At 39.6% G+C, this 23,374-nt stretch overlaps 3 protein-coding genes and 1 long non-coding RNA gene across 5 annotated transcripts; 2 read left to right on the top strand and 2 right to left on the bottom strand.

Moving 5' to 3' along the window:
* Positions 1-767: 767 nt before the first annotated feature.
* ercc3 (excision repair cross-complementation group 3) lies at positions 768-8,891 on the bottom strand. The gene is made up of 15 exons (XM_080493516.1): positions 8,715-8,891; positions 7,886-8,085; positions 7,508-7,744; positions 7,370-7,419; positions 7,145-7,280; positions 6,643-6,813; positions 6,259-6,463; positions 5,677-5,991; positions 5,370-5,554; positions 4,737-4,939; positions 4,544-4,640; positions 3,747-3,864; positions 3,527-3,645; positions 1,662-1,811; positions 768-1,427 (listed from the first exon to the last, which is right to left on the bottom strand). Exons 1-15 carry the CDS (start codon positions 8,740-8,742, stop codon positions 1,290-1,292), a joined length of 2,352 nt encoding a protein of 783 aa, XP_080349642.1. The 5' UTR covers positions 8,743-8,891; the 3' UTR covers positions 768-1,289.
* A 252-nt stretch (positions 8,892-9,143) lies between these two features.
* gpalpp1 (GPALPP motifs containing 1) lies at positions 9,144-11,825 on the top strand. Its single transcript, XM_080493523.1, has 7 exons — positions 9,144-9,332; positions 9,438-9,552; positions 9,627-9,725; positions 9,804-10,062; positions 10,253-10,417; positions 10,504-10,605; positions 10,710-11,825. The coding sequence occupies exons 1-7, from the start codon at positions 9,251-9,253 to the stop codon at positions 10,926-10,928; spliced, it is 1,041 nt and encodes a 346-aa protein (XP_080349649.1). The 5' UTR covers positions 9,144-9,250; the 3' UTR covers positions 10,929-11,825.
* A 483-nt stretch (positions 11,826-12,308) lies between these two features.
* On the top strand, positions 12,309-20,225 carry LOC308128525 (general transcription factor IIF subunit 2-like). Of its 2 annotated transcripts, XM_080493524.1 has the most exons (9): positions 12,309-12,447; positions 13,552-13,625; positions 13,854-13,878; positions 14,372-14,510; positions 17,066-17,125; positions 18,340-18,421; positions 18,553-18,652; positions 19,070-19,213; positions 19,411-20,225. In XM_080493524.1, exons 1-9 carry the CDS (start codon positions 12,382-12,384, stop codon positions 19,531-19,533), a joined length of 813 nt encoding a protein of 270 aa, XP_080349650.1. In that variant the 5' UTR covers positions 12,309-12,381; the 3' UTR covers positions 19,534-20,225. The 2 variants fall into 2 exon arrangements, with proteins under 2 accessions (XP_080349650.1, XP_080349651.1); XM_080493525.1 differs by lacking the exon at positions 17,066-17,125 and having other exon boundaries at positions 12,317-12,447; positions 19,411-20,042.
* Positions 20,019-23,241, bottom strand: LOC308128527. Its single transcript, XR_013936573.1, has 4 exons — positions 23,090-23,241; positions 21,947-22,121; positions 21,578-21,660; positions 20,019-21,204 (listed from the first exon to the last, which is right to left on the bottom strand). It is a non-coding gene; the product is annotated as an uncharacterized lncRNA (long non-coding RNA).
* Positions 23,242-23,374: the final 133 nt, after the last annotated feature.

Below are 23,374 nucleotides of genomic sequence, written 5' to 3'. Positions count from 1 at the left end.
ACTTTTTTGTGAACCCTCTAGTCTGCACTTGTTGCAGCTCCATGGAGTGAGTTTAGTGCAATTGCAGTTATTTATTGTGTGTAGAATACTCTGCAATTAAACAAGGTTTAGCACATATGTGCATTTTTTTTAAATATGTCTGGGTGTTGTATGTATGTATGTTGAACATTCTTTTTTTTATATTTGTTATGGGTCAATACAGAACTTTGTCAACATTTTCCATGCTGTTGCACTTTCTCAAGAAAAAAAGTGTGTCATATTCACACCCTAAATCTGTCACAGTTAGACTTAATATTGTCATTACTTTCAAGAGAAATGACTGGAAAATGTTTTTCACTTTACACCCTGCATTGTGTATATATTGCTTTATTAATGATTTATATCAGGATGAAGCAAGTATAGCACAAAGATTGATTAAAAACAATAATTAATTTCACCCATCCTTTTTTTTTTTTTTTTTTGTAACCAACACACGTGAAATCAAATCTTCCTAATTACTTTTCCCTCCCTCCCAAGCCAATAAGCCTCAGGTCTGCAGAGGACACAAAACAACGATTAAGCCGACAAGGCCATTCAGAGAAAGCCGTGCCCCGTGGTCTCGCAGAGGGTGGCTGCGCAGAGGTGGCTGGTTTCCCACACTCGCCCCCTTTTTGCAGTTTGCACAAGGCACCAGGCTTCAGATATTCTTTTTGGAACGAGTTCAAGTCATCAAGAAGCAAAGGGACGAGCTCTCTCTCCCCCCGACCCACTAATAAAGCTCAAAGCATAGTGATGCACGTTGTTTATTTACTCGCCTTCACACGTGTTTTACTCACAGATTATTGTCAACATTCAGTTTTTGTATTTTTACATTTTTATTCACAACACTCATTTGTTCCAACTCTCAAAAAAAAAAAAAACAATTCAGCCAAAACCATTGCTTTTACAAAACATTTCAGAGATGAGAATTACAAAATATAACATATAAAAATATACCAATAGAGGTTTTGGAAACTGGAACTTTAGTGATGTTGAAAAAACATGTTTGGTTTTACACTCCTCAGTAGATTAGGCAAGTTACTTCTTTCCCAGGAAAAGACTGGAAGCTTATATTTAGCTAAACATACTAATATAATCTCTACAACGGTCACTCGCTGTCATACAGACATATGTGGCTCTTAAAAGTTCTCCAGCTACTCAGTCGCTGTCCATCTCCAGCTGTTGCTGTCTTCATCAGATCTCGCTGTCGCTCCGAACTTTGTCCTGTTGACTACCGCGGGTCTTTCTGTGTAAGAGTTCAGTCAATGCAGCTACTTTCTGAAGCGCTTGAACAGTGGATGGATGTTCTTTCCCAGCGCGGAGGCTTTGCTGCCTCGGCTCTGATATTCCATGTAGATGGTGTCGTCTGCACCTGACATGGAGCTCATGGTGCCTGCTCGCCTTGAGAACTGATAGAGAGGGAAAGATAGAGAGAGAGAGAGAGAGAGAGAGAGAGAGAAAAAAAGTGAGAATAATTTTACAGACACCTTATAGGTCACACAGGGAAAGAGGCAGTGCCAGCTAACACTGGGTGAAAGGTAGGGCCATCCAGAAGAGGCTGAAGTCATATTTACACACAACATATGAACCTTGGCACCGGACGCCTACAACTGTTTGTGACTTTTGTAAGTGTGACTCCTCACCTGTGGTCGCCCTCCAACTTCTCCTGCCACCACCTCCTCCTCAGCATCCAGTTCAGAGGCCGCCAGGACCTTCTGGAGCAGCTGCTGTTGATCGTCTCTGGTGGAGAACATCAGGTCCTCCTCCTCCATGCCTGTTAACTTTGTGATCACCTGTGGAAGAGTAGGATTTAAACAAGTATTTTAAAACTAGCATATTGTTCAAATACAAAGAAATTAAGTAATAGAAGTATGGCTTTGTCATGGTCGAAAAACTGAAAAAAGTGAGAGGCCTCTCAGACTCTATAGTCATTTTGTTTGTTTACCATATGTTTTTATTTCATTGTGGGAAATAAAGTGGCCACTTATATAAGTTCATATTTCCTTCTGCTCCCTTTCATTCATAACATTGGAATTTTTGGTTTTGCTTTGTTTAGTATTGTATTGTCTTATTTTTTATTTTTGTCAAGGATTGAGATAAAAAAACAACCTAAGCATTTTGCCATTCTTCAACAATTTTTTGCAATGGACACTTTTGCCACATTTACATCCAGTAACAAACTAGATTGGATCAAAAACCTGTGTAACTATGCATCTCCAGCAGAATAAGTGTTTCTTTCTCAGCAATAAACCTCTGTAAATCTTTTTTGTGGATCTAGGTTTCAAAAAAATTGTTATTCGCCATGTAACTAAAGAAAACTCCCATTGGTTGTTTCCGTAATCTTTCACAGATTTCTTTGCTTGGTGTGTCTCAGGCACGCTGCACACCACACCACAACCTCCACCATCCAGGATGGATTTGATGAAAACCAAATCCTTTCGGTTACATAACATCAGGTTTGACCTCACCTGTCGAGGTCAAGCATATCACTAAAAGAAAATAAAGAAGGAAAAAAACAACTAACAAAGTCGACAAAAAAAAGTCTTTCGATCCACAGCGATCTGAAACATCCATGGTAATTTCCGTAAAAAGTGAAAAAAATATATAAATTCAATTTATTTAGATAAATATAGTCTTTGAACGTACTAATTCTCAAAGACATTGTGCGCAATTCTACGTGTTTTTTGCTGACTTTGATGAATTTTCAACAAGTCCTGGTTTGCTGAAAGCGACACGTCATAGCCTGACAGACGAGTCTGGTACATGATCAAGCCAAGCGTTGACTCGAGCGTAGATTAATAGCAGAACAAAGAGGAGCAAACACTACACATGGTTTTACAAATCAGATTATGAGAGAAAAAATATGATCTTACAAAGAACAATGGTGGCCTTTATGGAAACAATTGAAGCCACTTTACAGTGATGGGAACTGTATTTTTGTCTTTGCTTGGAAAATGATTCAAATTGACACGACCAGTCAAAGGTTTGGACATGCATTCTCATTTGATTTTCTTTTTCTGTGGGGGTGCTGCGCCAGATGACCTGGCTTCCACAGTGACCTGATTTAAACTCAATCGAGATGGTTTAAAATGAGATGGCGAGCACAGTGAAGGCAAAATTGCCAACAAGAGCTCAGCCTCTCTGGGAACTCCTTTAAGACTGCTGGAAAACAATTTCAGGTGACAACCTCATAAAGCTTATTGGGAAATATGCAAAGAGTGTGCAAAGCAGTAATCAAAGCAAAGAGTGGCTATTTTGACGAATCTAAAACACCTTTTGAGTTATTTTACACTTTTCGTTTACTGCATTATTCCACATGTGTTCATTCTTAGTTTTGATGCCTTCAGTGAGAATCTACTATGTAAATAGTAGTGAAAATAAAGAAAAATAACATTAAATGAGACGGTGTGTCCAAACCTTTGGCTGGTAGTATATGTATCTGCTATAAAGGAAGGAAACACAAGATAAACAGGTGCTGCAATAACGGTACGTGGGATGATAAGCACACCTTAAAGCTGTATCCCTGGTCCACGAGGAACCTCTGTCTCTTGGTGGAGTAAGCCATCTCCTGTGTGTCTTGGGACACCAGTGAATAGAAGTAAGCATTGTACTCCTCTGCCACCATTCCTGAGTAGGCAAAGAGCACAGTGAAAAGAGCAGTTTTGTTCACAGTTGACAAAATACTTAATCATCATTAAATAAACGCAGCGTTCTGCAGACAGACAAACCTTTCTTTGCTCTTAACACTCGGCCAAGCCTCTGGGCCTCCTGCCTGCGTGACCCACCATGGGAGGAGATCTGAATCAGAACATTGGCTTCAGGCAAATCAAAAGACGTGTCTCCAACCTGTTCAGTGGGAAAATTCACAGACACACAATATACATTTTATATGCAATTACATAAAAGTCATAACAATAATTTAAAGTGCACCATTATTGCACTGAACTAAATTTCCTCTTGTTATTGTTCTACATGCACGTTTGGACAAATGACGACACATGTACAATATCAATTATTTTTGAATTGCTTATGAGTGACTGCAAACAAAAACATGCCGGCAAATAAAATTTCGACATTTTAGGGTTCAGGATTCAAGCGGTTTAATACAGGGGATTGAATGAAGGCGGGGGTGGTAGTGGGGGGGTTCCAGTCCATCACATGAGAAACAAAAACAGACCCCAAAAAAAGCAAAAACAAAATCACCATACAAATTCGTATGTACAACTATGAGAAATTTAGAATTACCAAATATAACTAATCCTATGTATTTGGCCTTTGAGAGGAAACCACATCCAAGAGACAAGTACTGCAATATTGATGCTCTCCGTTTCAGATTTACTGCATACTGTATATATATACACGCTTTGGTTGCATGGTGGATGAATGAGTACATCATTCACCCACCATGCAACCAAAGCGTGGTGGGTGAATGATGTACTCATTCATCCACCATGCAACCAAAGCATGGTGGATGAATGAGTACATCATTACAAGCAGGACATCCATAACTGCTTGACTGATTTACCTTGGAGATGAGAATTGTGTTGATTTTGGGGTTGTGCTTGAAGTTCTGCAGGATCTGCATTCGTTCCCCCTGAGATGTGGGACCATAGATGAAAGGCCTCAAGGAGAAAATCACAAAGAAAATTCAGACATAAAGAAATCTAAACTGTAAAATAAACTTTCAATGAAACATTGTGCTGAAACAAGTGACGTACTTGTTGAGGCGGATGGCGTACTCCTTCAGAGCAAACACATTGTCGGCAAAGACAATGATCTTGTCATTGCGCCGCTCATGGAAACGAATGAGGAACTGGCAAGCGCGGAATTTGTTAGGGTTCATCGTATACATGAGGATACGCTTCTTTGTCTTTATGGCCACGTACTCTCTGTAAAACTCCGGGGACATCGGGCACCACACCTGAAGCACAAACAAGAGAGAATAGTGTTGAGATCATTTTAACATAGAAAAGTGGTCACTCATACAGTTTCAATTATTTCTATCAATAACTATTAACAGAGAATTAAAGAATACATTTAAAGTAGGAAGATATATTAATTGAGTTTCAATAAAATTATTCTTCGGATTCTTTCTGTCCTTCATGTGAATAATATCAATGATTTTTTCTTTTCTTTTTTCATTTGAATAAAAAAATACCTAAATATGCCAAAGTAAATTCGAGAAGCTCTTAAACGTCAAAACTCTCTGTAGAGGGATTAGCACAACTTTAACTCCAATTTCATGAATAGTGCTTAATACTGAAAGTCTGCACAGAAACAAGCACACAAAGCTGCTTGATTCATGGAATCTAACATCCACGTTAATCTCGGTACCGATCTAAAAGACTCACCTCTGCACACTGAACTTTGGCAATATAGCCGTTGTTTTGCAACTCCATCCAGTTGGCCTCGTATAACTTAGGCCCAATCAGGAAGTTGAGGTCAACAATCTTGTCATCTTCCCTGACCAGCGTTGCAGTGAGGCCCAGTTTGCAATGGGCCTGCACAATAGTCAGAACACGACGAAACATCTTTGCTGCAAAGATATAAAAACAATATGTAAGGAAATGATGCTTCACTTAAAAAATGGATAAGAAGTTTGCTTGAAGAACCAAGATACTCAGTTGTCCGTTAGGCTCCTGGAATGTGAGAACTCACCAGGGATAGTGTGCACCTCATCCAGGATGATCAGACCCCACTCCTGACTCCTCATCCACTCCATGACCCGTTCAGCCTCCCAGGACCGCTTGGTGGTGTGACCCAGCATAGAATAGGTGCTGATGGCCACTGAGCAGCCGATGGGCTTGTCTTTGGCGTCGGAGGTGAAGCGGCAGATCTGGGAGTCATCGATAGTGGACCACATCTTGAACTGGGACTTCCACTGTTCCACTGACACAGAGGAGTTGCCCAACACCAGGCAGCGCTTACGCACGGTGCATGCTGCCGTCACACCCACCAGAGATTTACCAGCTCCTGTGAAGTCAATTTAGATACACCAGCATTTTAAAAACAGCACTAAGGAAACCTAATTTATTACCAGTTGACGTTGACAGTCGTTTTCGAAGGTTTTATTTCTTGATAGAGGCTAAGTGTTTGTTAAATATGTATTGCCAGACTTATCAAATACTTTATACATGACATTTTATCATTTCGTCAATTTAAAATTGCATTTAAAGGTGCTATCACTTTAGCCACTCAGTGTTTGCTCCCCCTTTAACTGCAGTCAACCTGCAGGCTTACCGCAGGGCAGCACGATGACTCCAGATCGAGCCCGTCCATTTCCAAACATCTTGCGCAGACTCTTTTCTTGATAAGGCCGCAACACAGCAGTGGGTTTCAGGTCTATGTTGATGTCTGGGTTGACTGTGTCATTTCGAAAGTCGTACTCTGCCAGGAGGGGGTACTCCAACGTGATGCACCGCTTTTGAAGCTCTTCAATCATCTCCTACAGAGGTTTAAAAAAAATATAAAGTTTAAAAAAAGGTTCAGAGCTCATCTCAAAACTTCACTTGAAATAAAGTCACCAATACAAACTGTCAGTTGCTTATTCAGTAAAAACCTCTCTAAGTGTAGATGATCAAATATTAACTTTTAACAGGGAGGAAATTAGGATTGTGTGTTGACCTGACGGATTTCAAAGGACACAGTTTGAGTCTCCTCCTCCTCCTCTTCTTCTTTATCCATCTGCTCATAGTAGGTGAAGATGTCTTCTGGGACCTGCTGGGTTGCAGGTTGTCCGTCGCTGGCCTCCTGTGAGGTGGAAGCACCTTCTTTCTCAGGAACAGTCTTAGAGATCTGTTGAAAAAAATATATAAAATTGTTGGTTATCTAGCAGTGACTGCACAATCTGTTCTCTCCAAATCAACACACATTAGAGTACACAATAGTCCAGTGAGACGTCAGGCTTGAGTATGATGTGATTCCCCCAAAACAATTTAACAGAATTTCCTTACTCTTTAACTTTCATGGCAGCACTTGACTTTGAATATTTATCTAACGATTAAAATTTATAATGAGAAGTCTTCATCCAATACTGGATGGAAAACGTTGTGTGAATGTGAGTTAATATGGAATTATTACTGTATATATATCTTCAATAGAAAAATCTTAATGTGTGTCAACATACCGCTGATTTGCTGTGAATCACTTCAGTAATGAGCTCAGTGTCTGCCCCATCTGCTGTACGAAGACGACATTCACGGATCACGTTGTCCTGCAGGAGCCGCTGGATCACGTCAGGGAAGGCACTCTCCACAAAATACCTGAGGGTATATTAACAGTGTTTACAAGACCCTCCCTCATGTGATAAATAATGATGCAGAGACAAAAAGATTCTTTGAAAAGGCATCACCTATTGTGCTTGAGCACCAGCTTGACCTTGCCGTAGCTCACTGTGCAAAGCTGAGAGAAGAAAGAGGGAATGAATGGCCAAACTTGCACAGGGCATTCAGGACATTTAGAAATGTTTCAACTCTTCCTTTGAACCCACCTTTATAAATTGTACAATTCCATCGGGCACAGATGTCTTGCTGAGTTTCTGAAGATACTCGATGATGTCAGAGGTCTGTAGTCCCACACTGACGGCCGCATAGAGGGAATACGCCGTCAGCTTGTACTCATGGACATGGTTAGGCCTGCACACTGGTTCTGCGATAGCCACCAGGAAATCCTGGGCGTACTTGTACACCGGTGAGAAAGCTTCAAGAAAAATGTGTCCATCTGGAGCCTGAAGCAGGAGAGAAAAGAAAAGAATGTGAGAATCCTCTTTGTGCAAAAAAAAAAAAAAAAAAAAGTCAAAAGCAACGGGTTTCCAGGTTTATACACTTTGATCAAAAATTCAAAAGACAACAAAACAAGCACATCTTACCACCCAGAGTGGACGTGAAGAGTGGTCATTCTTCAGAACCATCTGAGAACGATAGTCTTTGGCTCCATACTCATCCAGCTTTGTACTGCTCTCATCCACTTGTTTTCCCGCAGCTGCAGGTACCGCCTCTTGAGACTCGCCGCCCGCGACCTCTTCTTCATCTTCATCCTCATCATAGTAGCGCTTCTTATTCTTCTTCTCTGTAACCGGACAGAAACAGATGGTTGGAAAAATGTTCACACTACATTAGATTGCAATGAATTGAATCTTCATTGATCTGTTGGGGACAAAACATTCAAGTAAAGAATCAAGTCGAAAGGAATTCAAAAGTAAATTCTTTCCTAAGATTGGTATACACAAACATGACAACACTATGATATAGAGTAATCACTTCTGTGTATTGTAATTATTACTACATAGGTTGGAATACATAGTATCATATTGGTCTGTCTGTGTGACTCGGATATTGTGTGTGTTTAGTTTCAGCACCTCACAAGTATTATATTTAAGGTTTTGGTTTACTCATGACTTATTTCTTCAGTTAAAGTTATGTTTTAGTCTTCACAGGTAAAAGACTGTATGCTGACCCTCCTTATGTTACATCTGACATCCACGAGCATTTTTATTTTATTTTATTTAGCCTTCATATAGACAGGAGAACCACATTGCGATTATCAATAATCCCTTTTACAAGTCATCAACTAATCCATTTAACAAAGACGTGCAACAACACTTGTAAATGATCTAAAACCAGAGGATACTAAAGAATATTTGTGAAGAAACACGCAGAATGCAGAAGTCAGTATCGTCACTGCGGACATGTCCTTACCCCGATCTCCTTTATCCTTTTTCCCCATTTCAAAACCTTATAAATGAGTAATGTGTCAAAACGTGAAAAATGTGCCGTGATAACAACCAGATGTTGTGGAATTCGGCAGATATGAGCAGATTTGAGCTGATGTTCATCACATCCGTAGTTACGCAGACACGGAGCCGCTCAGGAGTCAACACGGTAACATGAAACGGAAATGAAATATCTTTGGAATTTCAAAGTATATTCGCTCACAACAAGTTTATGGTAAAAAAAATGAATCAAATCAGAACTGGAGAAGAAAATTTGTATTTTCGTTTCAATATTACACTCAGATGGGTGGATGAAAAGGAATGTGATGTAATTATAATCCATTTTTCCTAAAGAAAACTGTATTATAATTATAATTGCTTTTATTTTGTCAGTCACATTTGTTGCTTCGGATTTCCGTCCTCTTGATGATTACTTCCTGGGTCAGATAATTTTTGGCTTTGTGGGCTTTTGGAAACAAAAAAAAAAATCTAGTCTCGTGAGGAATTAAAGTTTTATTAATTATGTCTGATGAATTAATTGGACCCGCTTTGCCGCCGATTCGCGGGAAAAGCAGCGATGAAGAATCTGATGACGAAGAGGGATGTAAGTAATAATGGTGTGTTTAGGAGACTCGGCTTGGCTCCTTTGCGGTTCAGTCGATGTTGAGTAGTAGTTAATAGTCGTATTTTATACAACATTTATTTTCAGTCGCTGGCCCTGCTCTGCCTCCCGATTACAAACGTGATGAAGTGTCCGGCTCCTCGGAGGAGAGCGAGCAGGAGGTGGCCGCCAAAAGAGCCAGGACAGGACACCCAGCTGCACGGTGGGCTCACTGCTGCTACACACATAACCTGTCTGAACAATCCGAACAACATCAACAAAATGTCGTCTGAACAGGGGGAACACAGACGATGACGATGATGATGATGATGATGACGGTTTCTTTGGACCAGCTCTACCACCAGGGTTTAAGAAGCAGCAGAGTTCACCAGAGAGGTATCACATTTTCCCTGAAGAGCAACATTGCTGGGAAACAGTCAAATATGGAGGCTGTAACTTGGTGGGTCTCCTCAGGCCGCCTGTGCTCGGACCAGCTTTACCTCCTGGGTTTCGCAAGGCAGCCTACGAAAACGACGACGATGACGACGGTGAAGATGAAGAAGGTGTCCCAGGCCCTGCCCTACCCCCGGGCTACCAGGCAGAGCCCTCCAGCAGTGAGGGAGAGGATGAAGATGTGATCGGTCCCTTGCCAGCCAAAGGACCTGTACAAGACTCCGTGGCTCTTGATTTTGAGCGCAGAGCAAAAAAGATGAAAGAGAGGCTAACAAAAGAAGTGAGTCCTCATTAATCTTGCTCTGTTTTATCTGTGAAGTCTCTGGTATTCATTATCTTCCGATTAATTTGGGATTAATCTGACTGCACAATAGAAAAAAATCTAAAAGGCCTAAAATCTTCTAAGTAGTATTAAACAAAAATCCAAATTGGTCTTGATTTTATTTCTCTGTGAATTTTGTGTATGAAAGGATGAGCCTGAGGTGGTGACCAGGGAATCGTGGATGACGGAGCTCCCACCAGAACTGCAGCACATTGGCTTGGGTGCTCGAACTTTCAAGAAACGATCGGGTCCAGAGAAGGGGGATCGATCAATGTGGACGGACACACCAGCAGACAGAGAGCGCAAGGCCCAGGTAGTTAATGAAAAACTCTTAAAAAAAAAAAAAAAAACACCTTGTTCTCTGTATTTGCATCTCAATTATTTATGTTGAACCCACAGGAACGCGTTGAGAAAAAGAAGAAAAGTGAGGCTGAGAAAGATGACGTCCCTGAATTTTCCCCAAAAGACTTGGAAATGGCAGATAAAGTGTCAAAGTATAATGTGAGTAATTTCTTTGTTTTTTTTTCTCCTTAATTCAGTAGAATATACATTTCACAAGATTTTCAAAATGACATTAAATATCTGTATTGGCGCTCAATCATCAGGATTCAAAGCGTGCAGAGTCTTTAATGACTTTGCATGCAAAGAAGATGAAGGAGAAGGCAAAGCTAAAAGAAGACAAACCAGTCGAGAGGAGGCCATTTGATCGTGACGAGGACCTGCAGGTGAATCGCTTTGATGAAGCCCAGAAACAACGACTTCTGAAGAAATCTCAGGAACTGAACACACGGTTCTCCCACAGCAAGGACAAAATGTTCCTGTAGCCCACTGTACAAATGTCCAAAGTGCTTTGGATGATTCAAACTTGTCCCTGCAACTTGAGTTGTTTTTCCACATAGCGTTTGTATGATATAGACTGTGTTTATACAGTGATTCTACAATGTAAACTGAACTGGACTATGAGGCAATAAAGGCATGGGGGCAGATCCATTTAAGGACATTTTTGTGTTGCCTTGTAACAGTGCAGAAGTCAATATTTCAAACTGACTTAAATTGTTATAAAACAGCTTGCATGTATGTTGTTGTTTTTTTTTTGTTCAGAAATCCTGTATTTGGCCTGATGCTATTAAAAAAACAATTGATATTTTTAAATTTCACTTATAAAATGTCATGTTTTTTTTTATTATTATGTCAAATTATGTGTCAATCTATCCATTACATTTAGTTGAGTTGATGTTCATCTCTGTGATGGACCTGTCCAGGTTTTACCCCACCCTCACCCATAAATCCCTGGGATTGGCTCCAGCGACTGCACAGAATTTAGCGGTAAAGAATATGGATGGATGATTTTCATCTGTTAAGGCTCTTTTCTAATCAGAAGTTACATTTCATTGTTGTACTGAATAATCTTAATGACATATGCATAGGCATGAAACCTAAAATCTTTCCATTTAGTATGTTTTTCTCTCAGTCCCACATCAAATTTTTGTCGGTGCAAATGTAAATTTGAATGATATAAGACCGAATTATCTAAGTGTCAAAGTTTGACCTATGTTTACCTTTGGATTACCTGACTGCCTACAAGTCCATGGTTACTCAGGTCAGTGTCTTCAAACCTCAAACCTTTGTGTGAATGTACTCTACATTTGTGATTGATTTACTCAATTGTGTTTTACCTTTTAATGCAGATTCCTATAACATATATCATACCATATCAACTCCATGTGGTACAGTGTGATTTTTCAACCAATTATGTTTTGAAAATGTTATCAACTTCAGTCAGAAAAAAGGGAAACTGCATTTTTATTTAAATCACATTTTTAGTCATGTAAATGCCATCATTTGACCATAGCAGAACTTCACATTATTTTTCGATGCAAAATATGGTTGGTGGTATTTTTTGTTTGTTTTCCAAAATACAATATAAAAATTAGATTAGGTTTTCATTTGATTTTTGCAGGCTGTGTCAATAATTTAAAGGTGAGCCAAAAATGAACGTTTGAAATATTTGATAAAATAATGTGGAATATATTAGGACTTATATGGGTGATATAGTTTAGGGTAATACATCGCAGCAGAGCACTTTAGTGAAACGCTTTACAACAGAAGAAAATCATTAAATCAAATCTTTATAATAGAAGAATTTTCAGAGATTATTTTTTATGGTCAAAATAGCGAAGGCGGCGCACATTGTTTTTGGACCTTCAGACTCGCCGTAGCTGCCCGTGTATTTCTGCGCGCAGCGTTGATCAGCTAGCTAAAGCAGTGTTTTTAAACATGTCAGAAAAAGGAGAAGTGGATTTAACGGGGGCAAAGCAGAACACGGGAGTGTGGCTCGTCAAAGTACGTCTATGTCGTTCATCATAATGTTAAATACAAGCGATACAGCGACTTATGAGTTTCAAAAGTTGTGGAGGCTAACAGTAATGTAGCTTAGCATGTAGCTAACGTGCGCGAATGCAAATTCACTGACTGCTATAGATCATCATGAATTCAACAACTCTTCCTCGTTGTGATTGTTTAACTGTGGTTAAAACAAGTGAGCACGTGTTTATAACTGGGAAATTTGACCGAAGCAAATCTGTGGTCTCTGTAAGTCCAGATACGGGGAGTCTGAAGAAGATGTTTTAAAACTGCACATTAAATAAATGGCTGTTAAGAAATCCAAATTTCTAAAGAATTAAGAATATTTTCCCCAATGACGACACAATCATAAAATCAAGGGTTTCTTGCAGAGGCAACATTTATTACATTGTGAAAAAGAGAATGAATGAGTGACCGTGGCTCCTGCAGCAGGGCTGCTGCGCGTCTTACCTCAGTTGTATGCACATTTCATATCCATGGATAATTAAGTTATTTAAGTTATGTTGTACGTGTAGAAAAATAGAAAGTCCTCCATTTTTAACTCTTTTGGCACTCTTTTTCTTCGTCTGTTTTCTTTATTTTTGCATTTCTTATTCTTTGGGTGATTTATGTCTACCGCAAAATGCGATTTGGATTCCACTGTGTGTCTTGTATTTACAGCAGAATTGACAATAAAGTTCACTTTGACTTGACTTTGATCATATTTTGGCTGCTGGTGTCTCAGATGCATTATTTTTGCTTCACGTAAACAAATACTTTTTATGCCGTACATGGGTTATATTGTGTATGTTTGTGTATTATCTCATAATTTTCGGTCCGTTTGTGATTGAAAATGAGTGTTTTTCCTACTTTGGTTGTTTCTGGCTGTTTTTTGAGTTTATATATGATTCATAACAGCAGGGCTGACTTTTTAAATTTCTGGACAGGGAAGAAATCGGTCCATATCTCGCAACACTTAGAGATAAATTGTATATGAGTAATTCACAGTTGTATTTTTTTTCATGGCTTTTTTTTTTTCCTCTTCATTTCACACAGACTATTCTGAAATTTTGTGTGTATTATGCCATTTTTTTATTCTATCAGGTGCCAAAGTACCTCTCACAACAATGGGCAAAAGCATCTGGCAGAGGCGAGGTCGGGAGGCTCAGGATCAGCAAGTATGTTTAAAAAAAACAACCGAGTATTGATCAAAAAGCAGATGGCACACTCGTCTGTATATTTTTATATGTGTTGCTGTGTGTGTGAGGTGTTGATAAAGGATCAAACTTGTCTACAACAGTATATTATACGAGCATTACTATGATTTATTCTTGTACATTTTTTGTTGATTACCTTTTTATTCCAGCCACCTGTTGTAATCATGTGATCTGTATTCTTTTTTTCAGGAAAGGAAACCAAGGTAAAGCTGAGGTAAGTGACACGTGAAAGTGTTTTTTTTAAACCCCAGCGATAAACCTTTATCACATGATGTATAGTGCACCTATGTAAGATAGACATGATAAAACAAAAAATATTTGATTGGTATGAGCTTGGCAAATAGCTTTATTGTACTTTGTCTTTTTGATGTAATAAGGGGGGAAAAGTCAAGAAAATGATTCCCTCAGAATGTTAATAAATGAGTTATAATATTGTAGACTCATAAAAATAAAAGCTATTATAATTTTTTTTATGATTGACGTTTTGCTGTCAAGCAACTGTTCATTTTAGATTAATAAAGCTTATATAGATTGTAATAAATTATGTGTGCAAAGTAGCAGTTAGATAAACTGAGCATGTTAAGTGTTTGCCATTTTATTTATTTATTATTTACCATTTATTCTATTTACTCAATCTCTGCACCAAATCACACCTGATTTCAAAGTGGAACTGAACATATGAAATTGTGACTGATGCCTCTTTCCAGGTGTCTTTCACGTTGAATGAAGAACTGACTGTGATCGAGGGAATAGAAGACAAGACGGTGTCTGCTCCTCGAGAACACCCCTTCACCATGCAGTCGGTGGGAGGTCAGATGTTGGCGGTCTTCACCGAGACCTCATCAGGTAGGTTCCTGCCTGAGGCCACCAAGTGTGTGTGTGTGTGTGTGTGTGTGTGTGTGTGTGTGTGTGTGTGTGTGTGTGTGTGTGTGTGTGTGTGTGTGTGTGTGTGTGTGTGTGTGTGTGTGTGTGTGTGTGTGTGTGTGTGTGTGTGTGTGTGTGTGTGTGTGTGTGTGTGTGTGTGTGTGTGTGTGTGTGTGTGTGCTTGCGACGCCATAAAGCGCACGTACCAGTCCTCTACTCGCTGTAATAGTCTTGTGTGATGTGATGTTTGTGTTTTCACTTGAGCCAAGAGGTAAGTTGTGCGTGATGAGGTGACGGTGGTGGCGACTGACCGGCTACTCGCTCCGCTTGCCGTCATTCCCTTGCCTGCCCTGCTTGTGTCTCTGTGTGCCTATTGACTTTTCCTAGAGTGTCCACAGTCCACACCGAGTACATAAAAGAAATGTACTGTACACAGTGGATAAGTGAACGCTCGATGGAAAACACAAGAGTCTGTGTTTTCATCTTGTCTGATCTGTGTGTCTCCGGTTCTGGTGTGTGATCATTCGTGAGTCGTTGGTCGTGGGTTAATGTTTCGAGTCCATTCCTAATCACTACAACCAATGGGTTATATGATGTAATCCTTAAACATAAAGTAGCTGGGTATCAACACAATGGGCTCTAATGTGTGCATGTTTTGGTTTAGTAGGGCTCCACAATGATATCGGCACGACATTGGTATCTGCCGATAAACACAAAAGAATTAAACATCAGCATGAAACGACGATGGTGGTTTGCAGATTTATTTTTTTCTTTTTGGCGCAACCAGTGTCAGAACTCGATGAGCACGCTAGGCAGTCGAGGTAAAAAAAAAAAGAGAGATGTCATTACGTTGACGAGCGTGAGAAAAGGGGAAAATCACATTTCTGCTGTGGGGATTTTTTTTTTTTAAGTTTTACAATTGGATAACAAAGTCGCAGTTTGCAATGAATGCTCAACATGGGTCATGAGGTGGAGTTAAAACTGGAAATCCAACAAGGCTGGCTTCCTGGTTCTGCTCCATGTAGCACGCAGGTACAGAACCTCAGTGAGCGGCTGTTCAGCGCTTGTGTTTCAAATCATAGACGGGAAGAGAAATCGTATAGATCAAGGTTGTCAAACATAATGCCTGCAATCCAAAACTGGCCCGGGGAAATACATTTTTTTTTTTTTAACGAATTTCTTCAGTGTAGTGAACAAAACACAACACTGAGACCTCAGCTGACATGCAATTTATTCACATTTCACTGTATTTTGCACCAGAAGATTCCATTAAAATGGGCTTGTTGTCATTTTTGGTTGTAGTTTGTTTAGATTTGTGAAAATTAGGACATTTTTATCATGTCTTGTCTACACCACTAAGAAAAACTCAAAATTTTAAATTTGACAATTGGGTTGTATGTGGCCTCAAACTGAAATGACTTTGGACACCTCTGGTAATGATTGTGAAAAGGCAGAGATGCTTATTTTCATACAGAAATAGCTGCCTCTCATTATGGATTTGTAGGACTTGAAAGGAATTCTGCACTTTTGTTTAGTTTGTTTCCACATCATCAACATGTACAATAGTCTGAGTTTAGGTTTGAGTTTAAATTCATATATTTAAGCATTGTATAACCACATGGGCTCCTGTTCTTTAAAAAAAAACGCTTTCATCAAGTTAATAATAATAATCAGTGAATCACAGCCCACAAATTTTTTGATTTTTTTTTTTTTAATTTAATTATTCCTGCAGTCAGAAATGATTCGTCACAAAGCATTCCGTGCCTTAGTTATTGTCAAAATGTTCTGAGAATAATTTAATTGTGATTTAATGTCAGTGTTAAGCATCAAAAGCATAGGTAGATTTTATCGGCATCAGCAATATTTTGTTTTAAAAATATCTGCACATATCCAATATCGTGGGTCAATAAGTTGGATTTTTCTCAGCCTGTTTGCCCTCTTGCCCTCTTGCCCTCTGAATGTAGTGATTTCTTTTTCCTTTTTGCTCTGGTAGCTGGTGACTTTGTGCTGCAGTGCTCACGTTTGTGTTTTACACGTTTAAAAATCTCACTTACGGATTTAAAATTTTTCTTTTTCTTTTTTTTTTTACTGACCACTATTCTAAATGTAATATAAATAGAACTGTATTCGGTTTGATGAAAAACACAACAGCTCTACAGAGACAGTCAAAGCATGTCAAACAACAGAAAAGGAGAGACGCTGTGACTGTTGTATTTTCCAAATTGGAACAAGTTAATTTAAGCTGGAAAGATTTATTAGTTTGTTTGTTTGTTTGTTTTTTGTTAGTTTGTGCAGCCCTGTTCTGGGTGTGTATCGGCGGTGGGCCAGGGGATCTGTGCTCGCTTGTTGTAAGGCCGTGCTTGCTTTGCTTGTGCGCGTGTGCTCATCAGAGATTTTAGTCGAGAACGCTTTGTCGTGTGCGACTAAACCTAGGTGTGGTTCTTATTGTTCGATCCCCTTCCTTCCTTCGTCTTCCATCCCTTGTATTTTCACATTTCCATCCATTCCTCCCTCCTTCCCTCCCTCCCTCCCTGTAGGCCAGTCAGAAGAGAGATCTGATGGCAGCAGCTCAGGTTCGGGGGCGGGGGCAGGCCCAGGTGAGTCCTCAGTTTCGCCGGCGAGTGACAAAAGTCGCATCTCTGGGACTCGGATGCACTCGAGTGTCTGCTTTTACCTTTGTGTGTTCAAATTAGGAAGAGAAATTCATGCTTTAAAAGACACAAATACATGTAGATACAGTGTTTAGATGTGTCCTCATGTTTTTGTGCCTAAAGCAGTTCTCTGGTTTCTCTGATTTTGGAGAATATTACGAATTGTGTGGAGCTTTTGTACATTGTTTGTGTTGTCGGAACTGGAGCTGAGGGGGGTGGGGGTGGGGGGGATCTGGGTGGCGAAGCCATGTCACCTTTCCTCTTGAATTGAGTGCTGTCTGCTTGTGATGACTGTTTTCATGTTGATCCAGGTGTGGGGTATGTTGGCAGAGGTGATGCAGATCTTGGTTGCTTCTAATGTCACTTTATACTTTATTCATACCATCATAAATGCTTCAAAACTTTATATAAACTAATATCAGTTGTTGCAAGTACTTAAACTGCCTTCTGCTGTTCCGTCTAGTTGGGTTGAGTATCTGAAAATGCTTAAACTAAACAGTCCTATATGAAGAAAGAACACAAACAGCACAAATGAAGTTGTAGTTCAGTTTATTGATTCTCCAACTCTATGCAAATTGTTGGCGTTTTGTTGGGTTTTTTTTAATCAGAAATCTCCATTTAAAATCTGCACTATCTTATGTTCTGCTGCTATGTACAGAGCGGCTGTGACTGGCTGAATCAGAAAATGAATAATCCTGTTAGGAGTGAACATTTCTCTCCATAGCTAATCAGCTAAGCCGCCGCAGCTGTATGTTCATGTGGCGTCGGAGTCGTGTTGGTCGTAGCTGGAAACGTTCCAGAGCTTCTAGTCATTAATCAACAGTTTCACTGTGTGGGTTGATGAGAGCTGGTGACTTTTACAAATCAATTAGACTTTGGGTAACTGTAATTGTATCGTGATTAGAGTCGAACTCTCAGTGAAGCATGAAATAAGAAATTGCAATAAATAAAATGAGGATTATTTTATTTTTTCTTTTGTACGATCTTTGGACCTTTATGACAAAACTGTTGCGACGATCTGCTCATCGTTCTTTTTCTTCGTCACTTGTAGAGTTCCCCTTCCGCACAGATAATAATAACCTGAGGTGTGTGTGTGTGTGAAATTAATGACGTTCTATTTTATTTTCCTCCAAATTTCTAACCTCCTCCTCTTTTTACAGATAAATTAGCCTTAGAAGGCGTGGTAGTGCAAAGAGCCGAATGCAGACCTGCTGTTAGTGAAAGCTATATGAGGCTAAAGAGGTGAGTTTTTCTATTTCTTTTTTTTAATTATCAAAACATTTAGGAACCTGCTCATGTGTCACACTTGCATTCTCATGAAGTGTATTTTTAGTGCTGTTGTACCTGGTGAAGTAATTGTCATCGCGTTCCAGGTTACAGATCGAAGAGTCCTCCAAACCAGCCAGGTTGTCGCTGCAGCTGGAAAAAGCCGTCACCAGCAACTACAAACCTGTGGCCAACCATGACTACAATGTAAGCAATTCGTCAGCGCTTTGTCAACCTACTCGGTGGTGGGGTTTTGTTTTTTTTTCTTTCTTTTTTCTGTCATGTCATTCTTTAGTCATATTAGTCCAAATCAAGAATTAAGGATTGGAGGTGTGATTGAGCAAATAACGAGCAGGAATTCAATTGTACTTGCGATACACACCAAATCAAAAAGGTTTAGGAGAGTAGAAAATGTTAATAAAAACGGAATAACAATATCCCGGCCAAAAAACTGTATATTTGATGCACAGACCAAGAATTTGTTTTGTGATGGTAAAGTTGATCATTTCATGAAAAACATTACATTATCCCCTTTTTTTTTTTTAATGAATTGCCGCTGTGAATAAATCTCATCCTAAGATGTGGTCGAGTGTTTGATATCTGACCTGTGCCTGTTTACTGCAGCGAGAGTACGACAGGAAAAAGAAGGAGGAGGGCAAGAGAGCGAGGGCCGACAAACAGCAGGTGTTGGACATGTTGTTTTCTGCTTTCGAGAAGCACCAGTACTACAACATCAAAGACCTGGTGGATATCACCAAACAGCCCGTGGTAAGACCGGAGAACATGAAGCGCTGGGTTTCAACCTTTGCTTATACTCTGCCTACAAGCAGTGCCATTGAATAGGAATTCCACCTTGTGGAAACTATTACTTGTGGTATTTCATCTTTTTTTTCTCGCACCCTTTAGTTTCTATTCTCACTGAACAGAGTAAACAAGCATTCCTTTCTCATGTTCCTTTTCCGCAGACTTACTTGAAGGAAATCTTGCGAGACATTGGCATCTACAACGTAAAGGGAACACACAAGAACACGTGGGAGCTGAGACCCGAGTACCGACATTATCAAGGCGACGAAAAGACTGACGAGTAGTTGATTTGTTTGGGGGGTTTTTTTACACCATGGGAGTGACTTTTAGAGCAGACCTTTACTGTGTCCTTTTGGTTTCCTGACTTTTAAATATGAAGACGCACTGGACAGTGAAGTCACACGGATGATTTCAAGGTTTTAAATTGTCAACTTTATAGGTGAAATCCATTTGTAGGTTTTATAAAATGTACACTTTCTCTATTGTGACATTACAGCCCCATTGCTTGACTGTTTCATCTTACATATAGGCTGTAGCATTTTAATAAGTACATAAACTGAGGGTCATAGTAGACAATGTTTTCTATATTGCATCTTGAAGTAAAAGGGTTTGTTGTACTACTAAGATTTAACATTTGAAATGTTAAGTTTAATATTGAAACTGTCATTACTGAACACAACTGCTGTATTTTAATCAAACAATTCTTCCATGCTGGTGTCACTCTTTCCCAATTTTAGAGTTGTTGTACAGTATTTGTCTTAACCAATAAATGTCCCAAGTTGTTGTAAATCTCACGTCTTAAATGCAATAATCGCAGTCGTTGACTAAGGAGGTTGACCTGGAGTGAACCCTGGAACAAATGTCCTCAAAATGCCACTGAGCTGTGTGGTTTCACGTCATGACTTAAAATGAAAGTATTTGAAGAAAAAGAAAAACGATGCCATCACTTCAAATAAAAGTAACTTCTTAATACCACATTTTTAATGCATCCTGATGGTGGTGATATGCACAATTTTAAATGTGTAACCTGCAGCTTTATCAGGAAATTATTGTCCCAGAGTTAAACTCAATTTGGCTTGACCCGATTCACAATTTAATTCAGAAGTAAAAACCATTAACTTCATTACTCTGATTCCGTCACTGCAAATGAATCCATCCCAAGGTTAAAAGTACAGGCCAACCTGTAGAATTTTTTAGTTACTATAGTAATGGTTTAAATACTGATGACTATACAGACAAAAAAAAACACTTTATCCTGACCACAACATAAAGCCAAACTGCACTAACAATTATATTACAGAGATACAAGTGTAGTTCATTTATTAAAAGATGTGACAACTACAGCACAGTTACATTCATCAGGTTAAAATGAGGTCAGAACAGCCCTCCAATCACATGTTTAAACTCAACAAGTTTGGAGACTTTGCTCACGGGCTGCACAGATGGGGCGGAGACCAGAGGCAATCCACGTTACCCACAACTGCTCCCTGGAGGATTCTTTTGTCCGGACCCACGTTTCTCCAAATCACCCTCTCCGCCGGGCTTTCGCCCGGTGCACCCTGAACGTGTGAACGGCGCAGATTTTGCAAGCGTAATCTTTGACGGCTGAGCAGCTGAAAGCTGTCACCTTCTTTAACCGATCGCCTGTTGGCTTTGTCACACAGCCCATGCTTACATCATCAGTAATCATTTAGGCTCACTTTTTACATAACTGGTTAAAACTTGAATGCCCCACCCAACCCTACCCCCAAAACAATATCATTTTAGGAGACAGGAGACACTTTGAAACGTTACACACACAAGCAACATTAGATCAGCTGATCCAAACGTTGCTGCTTGAGTTAGTTTTTGGTATCCAAAGTTTGATCAACCAGCAACTTTTGGCACCAATGGAGAGAAATCCGAGTGCTTCATTTGTCGATTTGCCCATCAGGCACATGCAGCCTCTTCATTACCTACAGAAACAAAGGAAAGATTTAGGCAGATGCAAAGGAATCAAAGTCACAAAATCATGGAAGAAGCAGATCTCTGCTGAGAGTTCTACAATCAACAAAGAATGCAGAAGGCTCGTCAATTTGTAGTGTGTAGGAAGTACTTTTAAATATAAAGACAGTTGGTATTAAGTAGGTGTAATGGAGGTAAAAGACACTTAACATGTGCTCCTTGACTGAATCTGTGCTGCTTCAATATAAAGCAGTCAGAAAGCTCAGGAAATGCTCGCTCTAGCATCTCTGTGCAAACCTGAAGCCAACAAAGCTCGCTTCAGGTCTATCAGTGGATGCAAATAACTTTACAAATATCTTTTTTTTTTTTTTTTTTTTAACGTACTATTTTCATTGAAGTGGCGCTGTGGTGTCCATCAACCGCTCAAGTATCCCCTCTTCCTGTTGTGTTCACCTTCAAGCTTAAACCTTTAGAATGAGGAAAAAACATCAAAATGAGCATTTTTAAAAGAAAAAAGAACCATCAGCTAATTTTATTTCATTTTATCTATCCTCCCCTCTTCAATCTGACCCACCATGAGAGTGGCGGGCCGAAAGCGCGGGGACATTTATTATTGCATCTTTTTAGAAAAACCCGGGATATCTCACAGCAGAGGGCCCAGGCTGTCAAAGATGCTGGTAAACCAGTTAAAAAACAACAACAACAAAAAAACAAACAACCCGATGCCTTCAAAGAATATCTACACATACGTACATGTGACTTGACAGCAGTCCTCCTGTTGATCACTCATTCAAGAGCCATTTCCAAATCCCATTATACTGCTGAAAAGCAGACTGTGGAGTTAGAAGATTAGCGACATCTGAGCTGAGGTTCACGTGCAGCCGTCATCCTCCATCTGGCTCACACCAACGTCCAAATGGCATGTGATCTGAAAGAATAACAGGGGAGATGGGATTCGTCATGTACAAGAGGGACTGGCTCCAGCAAGTGCCAGATTAATGTGGGCCACTGTTGGCTGGGGGTGAATATTAATTAGTTCTATAACATAAACAAGACTGTCACCCAACACAATTATTATTTGTAACTGCCACTATGATCAATCCTGGTTACAAAATTCAACTTCTTGCAACCTTTTTTTTTTTTTTTTTTTAATTTGTTCACACTACATTTTATTGCATATACTTTTGATCTGCCCTAACTTATTTCTATGCATTAGTTTTTCTGCCATCTTGTTTTAGCAGGTGCCGATTTAATAATGCATTTGGAAATATTTTTATTAAAAAGGACAGACATTCAAATTGTTATAATCTTATGTGGGTTTAAGTTACTAAATGTGGATGTAAGAATTCAGCCAGCTGCGGGGTAAACATGTTCTTATCTTTAGTCTAATAGTTCAATTAATTATTTATTGGAGTTAAAGTTGGAGGAAGTTAGCACCATTAGCATCACGCTAGCTGATGACTACAACTGTTCTCGCTGAGGGATTGCCGGATCAGTAAAGATTGTGACGCCAACTTGCTTACACACAGTAGTTACACATTAATGTACTAATAAAACCGAATACTTTAGGTAATATTAGCTTTAAAGTTCAGCCTCGGATTTAAAGTAGAATCTAGTAGCAGCACAGCCGATGCTAAACTAAGCAACATTCTGTTTCCATGTTGACTTGTGTTCCCTTTCCTTCATTTATCATAATTCGTAAGCTGTAGGGATTTTATTTCTAGCATCTCGTGTGATTATTTATTTAGTGTAACTGTGGATCTGTTTTGTGAAACGGTTCCTGGCAGCGGTAGAAAATGGTTCTAGCTAATTTGCACGTGTCGTGTTTCGCACCGACACTCCACGAGCGCCATTAACGGTTAAACTTTCTTCTCGGAGTCACGCTTGTTTACTTACATTTCACCATGTCGACGATGAAAACTGAACCGCTGAGATTCAGTCCCACTTTTTAACAAAGGAGACTTTTCTTTCTGTGTCTTCAGACCGCAGCCTGCCGGCTGTGAATGAAAGGAAAGGACCGGAGGACAGCTGGTGCTTTGCTTTTATATGAGAACGACAGCGGCTCTAGCGCCCCTCGTGGAGAAAATATAGTATGACAGTGCACTAACGCTACTGTTTTCTTTCTTTCTTTCTTTCTTTCTTTCTTTCTTTCTTTCTTTCTTTCTTTCTTTCTTTCTTTCT

The sequence above is a fragment of the Lipophrys pholis genome, assembly GCF_963383615.2.
Source record: "Lipophrys pholis genome assembly, chromosome: 2".
Classification (NCBI taxonomy): Eukaryota; Metazoa; Chordata; class Actinopteri; order Blenniiformes; family Blenniidae; genus Lipophrys; species Lipophrys pholis.
The sequence above is the reverse complement of the archived record's forward strand: the minus strand, read 5'-3'. Positions and strand labels throughout refer to the sequence as shown.